Source organism: Hyalella azteca, unplaced genomic scaffold (assembly GCF_000764305.2).
Source record: "Hyalella azteca isolate HAZT.00-mixed unplaced genomic scaffold, Hazt_2.0.2 contig3942, whole genome shotgun sequence".
Lineage (NCBI taxonomy): Eukaryota > Metazoa > Arthropoda > Malacostraca > Amphipoda > Hyalellidae > Hyalella > Hyalella azteca.
Window position 1 is genome coordinate 161194 of NW_025934170.1, and position 12398 is coordinate 173591.

The 12398-nt window shown below is 39.0% G+C and overlaps 1 protein-coding gene across 1 annotated transcript; it reads left to right on the forward strand.

Moving 5' to 3' along the window:
- Positions 1 to 249: 249 nt before the first annotated feature.
- LOC108675181 lies at positions 250 to 10621 on the forward strand. The gene is made up of 10 exons (XM_018163173.2): positions 250 to 483; positions 5292 to 5429; positions 5850 to 5938; positions 6309 to 6522; positions 6683 to 6799; positions 7042 to 7268; positions 7673 to 7762; positions 8165 to 8353; positions 8898 to 9069; positions 9586 to 10621. Exons 1-10 carry the CDS (start codon positions 466 to 468, stop codon positions 9790 to 9792), a joined length of 1461 nt encoding a protein of 486 aa, XP_018018662.1. The 5' UTR covers positions 250 to 465; the 3' UTR covers positions 9793 to 10621.
- Positions 10622 to 12398: the final 1777 nt, after the last annotated feature.

Consider the following 12398-nt stretch of genomic DNA (forward strand, 5'->3'; position numbering starts at 1 on the left):
GGTATAGTAGTGTTCATTTCCTAAAATTTACACATTGATATAATTTTTACAATGACACTACTCTCATACACAGAAACGCAACTACAGAGTAACATACTGATTTTTTTTAATGTTAGCCCTATGAATTCGCTCATCAAGTAAGTAAATATTGTATAAAATTTTATTCGCCCACAACCGTCGAGGTGTGGTATTATTTTGGGGTAAATTTAGCTCTCTTCATGAAGAAAGATCAGCCGTTGTTATGTTTGTTTCGTACATGCGTAGAAAAATAAGCTACCTACTCTGCAGCAATGCTGCTGCATTGTGTTCGGTGTTGCTAGGCTAGAATACGGTTTAAAAATGCGTCGCAAAAATTAACCAACGATTTGCATGTTAGATATCTTTTTATGATACTGAATTGCATGAATAGGATACAGGGATCCCACTTCCTTCTCGGGGAGTTACAATCCCTCAAATCTTCTGAAAATGAAGCACTTGATCACAGTAAGTTTTTATTTGAACCACTAGAATAATTAGTAATTTTGTTACTATAGACTTTGTGTAAAGACTGTACATTTATAGATTTATTTACTGCAATAAACTTTATTGCATTTGGTTTAGTATACATTTATCTAATTACCTATTTATGAGTTATGACTATTGACTAAGTCAGGCTATCTAAATTAATTTTGATTTGTGAGTTTGTGACGCTGATGGTTTCAAATTCTAATTGATAAATATTTACTTGGATATCCAAGTCTTCCAGTTCCAAGACAAGCTGGAATATCAGGAAGAATTTTGTAAAAAATGCAGGGAAAGTGATTATTTTGCACCAATATGGAATATGAGCTGGAATTTTCTTAAAATTGTGGATAAAAAAAAAGATTGCTTAGGGTCATGGTGGCAGGGAATTATTGTGAGTACTTATGCGTTTGCAAGAGCATCGCCCGGTCCGGCTCAGCGGGGTGGGGGGTGTCTCTTATACACATCTAGATGTGTATAAGAGACAGGTGTTGGGGCGGTTGATATACACCTTAGACTTCAGATAACCCCAAAGAAAAAAATCGCATGGGGCTAAATCTGGTGAGCGTGCTCCCAGATCCCATCACCCCTCAAAGAGATAAGCCATCCAGGAAACATTTGCCTCAAACAATTCATGGTAACCCTTGCTGTGTGTGCAGTGGCACCATCCTGTTGGAACCATGTATCCTCTAATTNATATCTACATTTATGTCTCAATACATTTTGCTCTAAAACGCATATTTTTTATAGATATTAGATGTGTATAAGAGACAGCTTGTATACTATGTCTATCACAGTCTATAGGATTTTGAATCGCTGCATGCATTCAAATTCAAATTAGGTCCACCCACACCCCACGGCCAGTGTAGCTGTAGCTGTCAGCTCGCTCAGAAGTGTGAAAGCTTTTGCTGGTGAAGGTGTGTTATACAATCGGTCCATAAAGAAGTGTTGATCGGTTCAAAATGACATAAGAACCGGTTCTTTTGAATAACCTATGGATTGGCACCATGCTTAGGGTAAAAACACCATATTCTGACACTTTAAGGACGTAGGGTAAACGCGGTATATTCCGACATCGTAGGTAATTCCGTCACCTCTCCAGCTTTTCCTTTATAGGGTAAACGTGGTATATTCCAAATCCGACACATTTAGGACGCATCGAGAAATGAAAAACTATAAAAAAAACGTATGTGTTACGTAAGTTCTGTTGCCTTCACATGACTCTCAAATATTTTCAAATCTTAATATTTTCCCACCAGATGGCCAAGACCTAGTGTTTTTGCAGTATTTCAAATACAAGTTTACTTGAATGATTCCTAATATATTCACAGACGTATTTAAAAGTCTCAAACCATAATATTCTTCCTATAAAAACAGTTATTCACTATTTGGTAGAGCAAGTTCAACTGTCAAATTTGACACATTTTTCGATGATCTTACCAGGTGGCATGCATTGTCTCTCTTTGGATCTCAATATTTTCCCACTAGATGGCCAAGACCTACGTAGTGTTTTTGCAGTATTTCGACACGCAAATGTATGACGTCACCATTTCAACCATCAATGAACGCATGGAACTAAAACAAAGCTTAATGTAAAGGAAAAACTAGAGAAGTGACGGAATTACCTACAATGTCGGAATATACCGTGTTTACCTATGTGCAACTCGAGATCTGTTTGCTTTATGTCACTCTCCAAACACCGCACCACCGTCAACCGGGGCTACTCATGACGGGTGGGGTAATTTGGGACAGTCCTCCAACATGGCATAAAACTGTTTTAGTAGCAAAACTAATTGGAATATTGCAAAACTAAATAATTCATAGTGGCAAAGCAGAGAGTTTTTTAGACTCTCCCTTGAGTTCATTTTTGAGTCCTATCAATAAAGTATCCTGGAAACCAGCATTATCATACATAAGAAATTGGTTTAAATCTTGAGTAAATGAGGAAATTAAAAATGAACTGATTCTGAAAAAGCTCTGGTTTGCCACTATGCTAAATATAGTGGTCAAAGTGGTGTAAACGTCAACATTTTTCCTATCTATGTAGCATTAAGCCTAAAGGAAGTTCAAAAATACTACATTCACTAGCTTTGAAAAATTCCTGAAAAAAATAGTGAAAAACGATATTTTGAAAAGTTACTTCTGCTAAGGCCTGAACCCTGAAGTAATAAAATATTTTGCCATATTAAAAAATTTTGCCTAAAAAAAAGTGGCAAACAAGTGTCAGCATGATAACTTTATTTGCAGAATTTATATACCTCAATCCAGAAAAAAATGGTGGCCAGGGGCTATTCGGGTCACCCCCATCCCCAAAAACGTATTTGCAGTAGAACCTCAGTTAGCAAAGGCTTCATTTAAGAAAAAAAATTGATTAAAAACAATTAATATTGATTACATTTACCTCGCTCAGCAAAAAAATTTCACTTATCAAAAAATTAGTGCATCATCGGTCATCACAAAATTGTGCATAGAATGTCATATATAGAATTGTGCACCAGGCATCATAGAATGAAAAGTAATTGACCTAAGGGGAGCGTCTACCCTAAAATTTATCTCGGCTATTTACAGACAGATCACTTTGAAATTTGGTACACATTTGTAAAACAGAAATCTAAGACTTTTTTGTTCGTGTGAATTTTTCGAAAAAAATGAAAGAAAACGTGAAATTCTTAGAAAACAGCCAAAAAAGGGGGTACCGTAGAAATCCTACTTCTCCTAGGGTTTTAGAGCTACAACATCAAAACACATATCATTCAATGCGTAAAGACCATACAGCATCTATACGTAATTCATCGTAAACGTTTTTTGAAATTCTCATTTTTGTGGGTGTGGCGGCATATTCTTTTGCAAATCGAACGGTATATGTCTCATTGTTGTAGCTTCAAAACTCTAGGAGGAGATAGGTTTTCCGTGACATAAGTGTGAATGTTGAGGAGAGTGCGACAAAGTCCCGCGCGCACCACAATATGCGCTCAATGTAGCATAGGTACCAAACTAAACGTTTCTGGAGCTTGATTCTACTCAAGGATGATGGGAGCAAGTAGCAACTACATGCGCATCTCTCCACACTCAGGATGATGTATGTTTTCAGTGAATTTTCCCGCGCATTTTTACTTTTTTTAAGCTATTGCTGTGCACAGTTTGCGCAATGTAATGAAAATTGATTATCTTCGCGCACGTGTTCGCGCAATCCCGGCCATCTTTTTTTTAGAAGAAATTTTCTCCAAAGTCATATGGCAACACTGAACACCGTCTGTTTACATTTCGTATGTATAACAGCTGCAGTTTACGATTACCGTACGTTCCGTATCCGACAAGGCGGACAACCAGAAGAGTCAGAAGTAACCCGGACATGTCTTACATTTTATTATTGTCAGTTCGACTCGTGTAGTCTATATACTCGCGTATATTGTTGTATATTGTTGAGTAAACAGCTTTCTAAAGTACGGCGCACGGCGCATTTTTTACCAACGTAGTACGGTGCACCGCGCAGGTCGTTAAAATGACAAAATAAATTCCCGCTCACCTGGCACATCTTCCTGACCATGGGCATCTCTCCCTACAAAGCCCGGAGGCACACTAAGTCAGACCTCACAAAAACACTATATTTGTAGTGGTGGACAGCGAATTATCTCATATCTAATTACTGAAAGAACTCCCCCCTCGCCCCCCTTTCATGAAGTGTCATGTACGTAAAAATCGATGTACAGAGATGGTAGTGGTACCATTGGATAGGCCAGAATGTCAGCTTTAAGATGAGACTAAACACGTAACTGTGCACAACTCAAGTAGACACTATATATAAAGAGCTCACCAGCTAATTAGTTCCTATCTAATTACTTGAAGAACTCCGTAGAGAGATGGCAGTGGTACCGTTGGATAGGGCAGAATGTCAGCTTTAAAATTAGTATGAAAACCAAAAAAGTAAAAATTTTGAATTTTAGGGTAGACGCTTCCCCTAAACTTTATTTCTCCAAAACATATGATGGTTGTCACTAAAACATTCCTTTCTGTTTCAAGTATGTTTTTCACGATCTTTTTTTATAGTAAATTCACTTAACCCAATTAAAATGGTGTGAAATTACAAGCCATCCTGTAAGCTTACAGATACAGAAAAAATGCTATAAGGCTGCTGATGTGAAGCTTGCAGTGGACAAGGTTGTTGTAAATGCTCAATGGCATGTTCATGGATACGATAATATCATCAAATTGGAAATGCACTATGCTTAGGTGAAGAATGGTTTTGTCAAAAATATGAAATTGGCAAGCAAATCTTGAACCCTACAACAGAGAAAAAAATCTATTGAAGCAATCAGCAGGCTAGAGGGGTTATTTTATTTAATATCCTGTATGGGTTTATTAGAAGTGCTAGAAGCGAATCATGACAAATGTTTTTCCAAATGCTGAGAATATTGCATTTAATTCATGAGATTGGTCAATAAATTTATTGCATTACATTATCCAAAGTAAGAAAATTGAAATTACAGGTTATTTTCTTGAATCATGACAATTTTTTACCAAATTTTTTTAATGCCACCACTTCAGAATAGTTTTCCTAGCTTTGGGGACATTTTTATTTGTTCATGATATGAGTCAGATATTGAATTGAATGGAGGAAAATTACATTATTATTACTGGAAGACTTTGATTTGTGTTCCTTGCCTGTGAATATTGAAATTTTATTGTAAAAAAGCTCATATCTTCTGATACTAATACCTACTTACTTCAAAGATTTGTTGTATCCTTTTTCTGTTATAGGATTTTGATAAGTTTTGTCTGTTTGTTATTAGGAAATCATGAAAGGCATAGTCTTGGGCTTCTGGCACAGCCTGCGTGGGTTTTACCGATGGTATTCTTATGACCAGCCCAAGCTTGGTATTGCATCTCAAAGAAGAGATGGCTCTGAATTGGATACCTCAACACATCAGGTATGGTTTGCATGAGATGCTAAAGTAAGAGGAGAGCATTATTCCCTGTAGGACCGGTGGACTCCTTCTCCTCACTTGAAGTAAATTCTGATGTTAAAAACAAAATTGATATTAGTTTGATTTTCAACAGTGTAGTTGATTTTTTTTTATTTTACTTCTGTCCATTTTTTAATAGTTAATACTGAAACTTTCAGTAAATTTTGTTTTAGAAACAACACAAGTGAGCCTTCCTGTGCCATGTGTTTCATGGCATTTCATTTTATGTTTATTGCTGTATTACCAGTAATTTATTCTGCCAATAGATCCAACTAATGTTCCTCCTTAATTTTCATGGCCTTGAAATTGGTGTGATAAATCATTCATGTGTCAAATGAAACTGCATTGCTGTTATTGAAATAATGTAAACATTTTTCTGTTTAGACAAGTCAACCCCTCACAAGCCTGGCCCTCAAAAAACTCCATTCCAAAGAGCAACATCACACTTCATCAGCTGATGCAACAAATAAAAAGTGAGTATATTGATACAATGGTATTTTGTGCTGATCATATTCCTGCAAATTTTGTCAAGCATCGCAATTTTGTCCCTTAGATTTTTATGTAGATTGTAATGGCTATGATTGATGATACTTCTGTCACTCTTCCATGCATACATCCATGTTACTTACGGTATATATTTTTCGGTTGATTCTGTTTAATTGAGAAATTCCTTCCATTTCTGAAATACTGTATATTTTTCCAAAAATTTTAATGCTAACCTTTTCTGTTGTAAATTCGGTAAAGAAGATTAGAAGACCATATACATACTGAATGTGCAAGAAGCTAAGTATTTCACTAATGATTAATAACATCATGGAGCTAAGTTACATTGTCTCTTTACAGGCCAAAGCTGGGTACGACACTCTACGTGACCATGTCCTACAACATCCCCTTGGTCCTGGGCTATGTTGTATGGGCTGTTCTCAAAGTGTTACCGTACAGGCTGGTGTCATCAGACTACTTCTTCTTCTGCAACCTCCTGAACATATTCATGCAGCTCTGCCTGTTCCTCTCCCGACTCTTATTTGCCAAGCTCATCAATGTCCTGCTTCAAAATGTAAGGTTTCATCCACCAGGTCACCAACATGTATTCTAAAGATTTTTTTAATGTTTTCATTGGAATAAGTGTAAACCAACTCTCTTTGAACAGACCTTAACCCAGTTTATTCTGTCTCTTATCTAATGCTCAACTTCGTGATATTTTTTTATTACTACAGCAAACTGCAGACCACGTGTATAAGCAAGCCTTGGGTCGCACAAGGGCCACAGGATATGCTCGTACTGGCAGCGACTTGTACGCGACCCTGCAGCTCCAGATCATCTATTACCTTTCGGTACTCTCACGACTTTGCCTTGCTTATTGAGCTTGCCCAGTTTTGTTCGGTCATAGCATTAATGTTCAGCTAAAGTCAGGGTAAATGTGTTGAGCCAGTTGCTCACTTGACTTGTATAAATTCTCCAATTTTGTACTGTTGAAATGACGTTTTGCTCTGATTCTGCCTGGAATTATATTCAAGTAATTAACAATCAGTTATCCCAAAGACTGTTCTCATTGCAATCCTGACATGCATTACAGCTGTCCGTGGCAAGCATGATGCTGGCGTGGTTTGGTGTGATAGGCCACGTGGTGTCCGTGTTCCTGTCAACGCCGTACTGGTCGCTGTACTCCTTCGACTACTGCTGGTACTACCTGGGCGTGCCCTTCCAAGACCGCCTCACGTACATCGAACGCAACTGGCCTTATTTTGTTGGCTTTGGGCTGCCTCTTGCTCTCATTGATATCTTCATGCATCCACTTTTTAGGTGCGTTATTGTCTCGCCTTTGAAATTAACCTGCCACTTTTCATATAGCCAGTATCTATGTAGCAAATGCGGGCTATCTTTACTTGGAATAAATTTGCGCACCACGCCGGACGTGGTAATGTATGTTGATTGCGAGCTTTATCCATGCACCATCATTCAGGTACAGTAAAAAGATTTTGATAATGTGAAATGACTGGACTTCCCTAGAAGACTAAATAACTTATTTACTGTTGTTAGAATTGCATGGAACGTTCTTATGAATTTATTTATTTTTGTCTTTGAGTCGTAATTGTTTTGCTTCATGCTGTTCATATTGCCAGTTAACAAAGTGTAATACTACTATATCTATAGAGCTATAACTATAGCATAACATTGTATTATTGAACGCTTTAATTGCCCCGCAGCTCGTCCCTGCCTCTGTTCCTGCTCCCATTCTTCATCATCAGCGCTGTGGAGGCCACAGCTCTTGGCAATAAAGACCTCGTATTCTCAGGGTAAAAATCTGGAAAACCTCATTTTAATTGCTCATCAAATTAACTTTTCACTGATCTATGTTAGCGTCGCGACCCTTTGCTTTACTGTAGTAGCAGCACTCCACTGTAGCAGGCCGCAAACTAGTGCAACTATTGTGTTTATTACTTAAGTTCATCGCTTAGTGTAGTGCACAGGACATAACATTAAGGTGCCTAATTAAGTACAACTAAGGTAGTGGCTTCAGGTAGTGTCCTGAACCTACCAGTATCGCAACTATTTAACCTAATATAAGCTTAATGTCTAGTGCGGTACTGAAGCATTTACATAACATAAGCTTAACGTCTAGTGTGGTACTGAAGCCCTCAAACCAGCGTAGCTATTCAAGCTTAACTAAAGCCTAACCGCTAGTTTGGTGCACACAGGAGCGCGCTGCACTTCTTCAGCCTGCCCATCTGGCTGTCAGATGCCCTGCACGGCGGGCTGGTGGACCTGCCCCGCGTCGTGCAGCGCTGCGTGCGCTGGTACCTCGGCGCCGCCCCTGCGACCACAGGACGCTCCTCCTCGCAGGACTCCACCAGCCGCGCCTCCACGCCCCTCCACCCCAGCACCAGGTGCCGCCTCTGGCTGGATCACGTGGAACATTTATATGAGACTCATTTGAGCTTCTCACTCCTCTCAAAATACTATCTATTTGGTTTATTGGTTAATAATATTTTTTCCTATCAATAATAGCTTGGCGTTCAAATGTCATGCCTAATCGCTTCTGAAAGATTTTGATCGTCACATGATGAATCTATATTGTAAATTTTATGGGCTCTATAGTGTAAATTTGAATGAACATTAACTTCTATTACTCCGTAGCATCTACGTAAGCCATTATTTTTAGAATTTGAGTGAGAGAATCGTTTGTTGACAGCCTGATTCTTTTGTTTATAAAATGCATAGCTTCTTATCATATTGCGTGGTGGTTTTGATATCTTCCAGAATCTGAACCCAATTTCGACTTTCATTATTCCAGTTCGTTGTCTCTTTGAATTATTAACTTGTCGAACTCCATGCAGTTTTCCCTCATTTCTCCTGCCATTTAATCCATTTTGTATTATTTGCAGCTTTGGCAGGCTGTTGTTACATTAACATCATTGTTCCTCGTGCCAGGGACGTGTCTCGCTCGTCTCACTCGTCGTCAGTACGGCGGTCAGTGACGCCCGACGTGAGTGTCGGGGCTGGGGGGCGTCGGCCCCCCGATTCCCGTGGAGGTGTCAGGACGCCTCTTGTTGAAGAGTCACCGCCTGAAGCTCCTGCCGCGCGACCCTTGACGCCTAGCCAGGTCAGCAGCTCCTGCTTCCTTCTTCGAGCTTGCTTATTTCATCCAGACTTGGATGCATCATTCAGCCTTGGTTGCTCTATTCAGCCTTGGTTGCTCTATGCAGCCTCGGTTTTCTTATTTAGCTTTGGTTGCTCTAATCAGCTTTTGTTCTTTTATTTAACCTTGTTCGTGTAGTTAAACTTGCAATTCACAGCGTTAGACGGCAATGCTTACAGCGCATTAGAGATCAGACTCAGTAGTGTTCTCTTGTGTTCAGTTAAACTTAATTACTACCGTAGTTTAGTGCACACATGAGCGCGCTACACTTTTTCAGCCTGCCCATCTGGCTGTTGGATGCGCGGTGGATTTAGATGTCACCATCCGACGATCAGTCACGGCAGTTGTGCGCTCATTCGTAATTACGGTAGCAGTGACTTCAGGTATCTATCTTGACAGGAATAATATAATTCGCAAATAAGATAGTAGGGACTTCAGGTATCTTGACAGCAATAATACAATTTGGATTTATGTGTGCAGCATCTGAAGGTGGCGTCGTGGCTGCGTGAGAGCGCTGCTGCTCCTCAAGGTGCGCAGTCATCGGACGCGTCGCCCTGGCTGCGCGCTGCCTCCAGCGCCCCCCGACCACCGCCCTCGCTGTCGTCCACGCTCACCGCCGCCACCGCCGTCGCCCCCACCGCCCGCCGGCGCAACCTGCGATCGCCCACTGGACAAGATTTGTACTGAAATTATTACGGAACTAATCTCTACGTAGGATCATATGGCTTGTAGCGAAACTTAATTTTTTAGCTTCCCTGAAGTATGAGAACTTCGATCGTTTCAATCAGAATGAAGTTTTTATTGTAAGTAAGTGAACTAAGTATCTTAATATTGTATGTGTTGTTAAATTTCGAACGTGACGTTAGACAGCAGACTTTCAGAAACTGTTTATCTCTATGCTGGGTCTATTTGTTTTATAAAGTGAAGCACATTTTTTTTAATGTGTCAAAGCTTCCCTAATTGGAATGTTAATTTCTTCCAAGCACTCAACGAGGAAAACTTTTATGATGTCAGTATTTTTTTCCAATGATGTATTTTTTGAGGTGTAAATATTTTGCTGCTTCCTGATTGAGTGGGATCAAGATTTGACCCCACAAGATGCAATTTTTTTTTGCCAATGTGGCATCTTAAAGTGTTATATATGAAGTACGCTCTCTTGAACTGGACGACCGAGATGTCTTTTATTGGTACGAATGCTCCGCTGTTGACTGTCCCATGTGTGCCCACAAATTTCATGTCACATATGATGACTGTCAAACAAAAATTTCTTCTACTGCAGCGCACTTCTACTAAACCACATCAACGCGACATTGATTCATTTTTTCTTTGCTGATATCTGATCCTAATAGCAATGTTTGATGCGTTTTTGCTAGCGTTTTTATTGCGAGTTGGTTTGTAATAACGACTGTTGTGATAAACGCTATTTTTCCTAATGTTGATGACAGTCTTATGGTCAATTGATCCCATACTATAACAACTGAATGCTTTTATGTACATTAAATTTTCGTACCATGTCCAAAACCTTTCAATTTTTGATTGAACAGATCAAACGCCAGACGAATAAATAAGTAGTGCATGAATTATTCTCGAGCACTAGTGTATTGAACGTGCCTTACTTTTCATTACGATTACAACCCCTCATTGTGAACCTCAGTCATTTACAGTAAAAATATTTCTCCTTTAAAAGTCAAATAATGCTAACCAATCAGTTCCTGAATGAGGTCCATTTCCAGATTACTCCTCACGCAGCCTGGCAGGAGAAAGCTGTCATTTTCAATGAATTTTACTGCATTGGTAATTTCCGTGCAAGCTTGTGACTCTATAGACGCTGATGCCCTAGACTCGTAGCAGCTGTTATTAAGGAACATATTAGCCTTGTGTTACTCGCGTCATGAAGATATTTAGTTGTTCAATTGATTGACCACTTGAACAACTCGTTACCAATTCGTAATCATGACCAATTGATTGTTTCATGATTGATTGGACGTGAACAAATTTAGTTGTTCATGGTCATGTCGAGTTGGGTATTCATCAAACATTCACATACATGTTTGAATGGCTGTCGATGCGAGCAAGGGATACATGTGCGAAGCGTGCTCGCCTCTCCAGATATGTCGAGATGCTCATTGTCTGTACTAAGCCCTCGCGCACTTGAGCTCCGCGTGGCTCTCTTTGATTACCGTTTTGTAAACCATTTTGGTCTGGTAATTTGATTTTTATATTTTTAATTTTCAATCCTTTTTCTATTTACATTTATTTTCAATTATTTTGCTTTTTGCTCACAAAATTTTCTTCTTATTTGGCTGCCATGTTGTGTGGACTTTTGACCGAACGTTTTATTCATTGGAAGCTTTCTCGATTGTTGATCTAGCATAATTTTTTTCTTTAGATTGATACGACTACGTATATATTTTTGAAGTTCTATTGTATTCGACGCTTGATTCGATTAAGAAGGTGCTGAATCGAGGAGAAACGGGGCAGAGCAGAGACGAGGCTGAGAGAAGTCCTGCTGTAATCTAAACTTCGTAGAGTATCTTAGCAGAGCAGACCATATTGTCGTTAGTTGAGTATAGCAACTAATAGTGATTTGTAGAGTAGAACAATCTAATTTTAATTTGTCACAGTTGATTGTTACGACTACCGCCGAGTTTCTGATGCCGCGTCCATTAAAAGTTTTTATAATTCTTTAACATTTTTTTGTTGTGAGCTCTTTAGTTTTTACCAAAAGCGCCGTGGTGATCAGTCACCTTAGACGACGCCTCTTCTTTGAGCGCCAAAAGTTACGAGGGTAATAATGTCACTCAGATACAGTTTAAACTCGACTGGATTCTAATTGAGTGTTCAACAATTTAGCCTTTTCCTATGCCATTTCTGATGCAATTTGACGACGCCAGGTTAATTACAAATCCGTGGTATCTTTCGAATGTGCAATAGGAGGCTGAGTTGCTATGGAAAAAGTTCCTGAGTTGCTAATAGGACCGATCTGAGTTGCTATATCATTTGTGTTGCACTAATGCCCTAAAATGCATTCTCAATACCATTTATAAGAGACAATCATTTCTATATGCTTGAGAAAAACGAAGAAGTCGCATCGAAACACTGCCTGATATTTTTTCGAATTTAATTAATTTTCTTGCGTGATGTGTTTACCATAAATTAAATTAATTGGTATTATTCCTGGGCATCTGCTACTGGTGGTTTATGTTAGGGATTTGTGACGCTAATGTCACTACTTACTTAAGGGCCTGCTTATATTACAGTTCATCTACACAGTACTAATATTATTTATATAT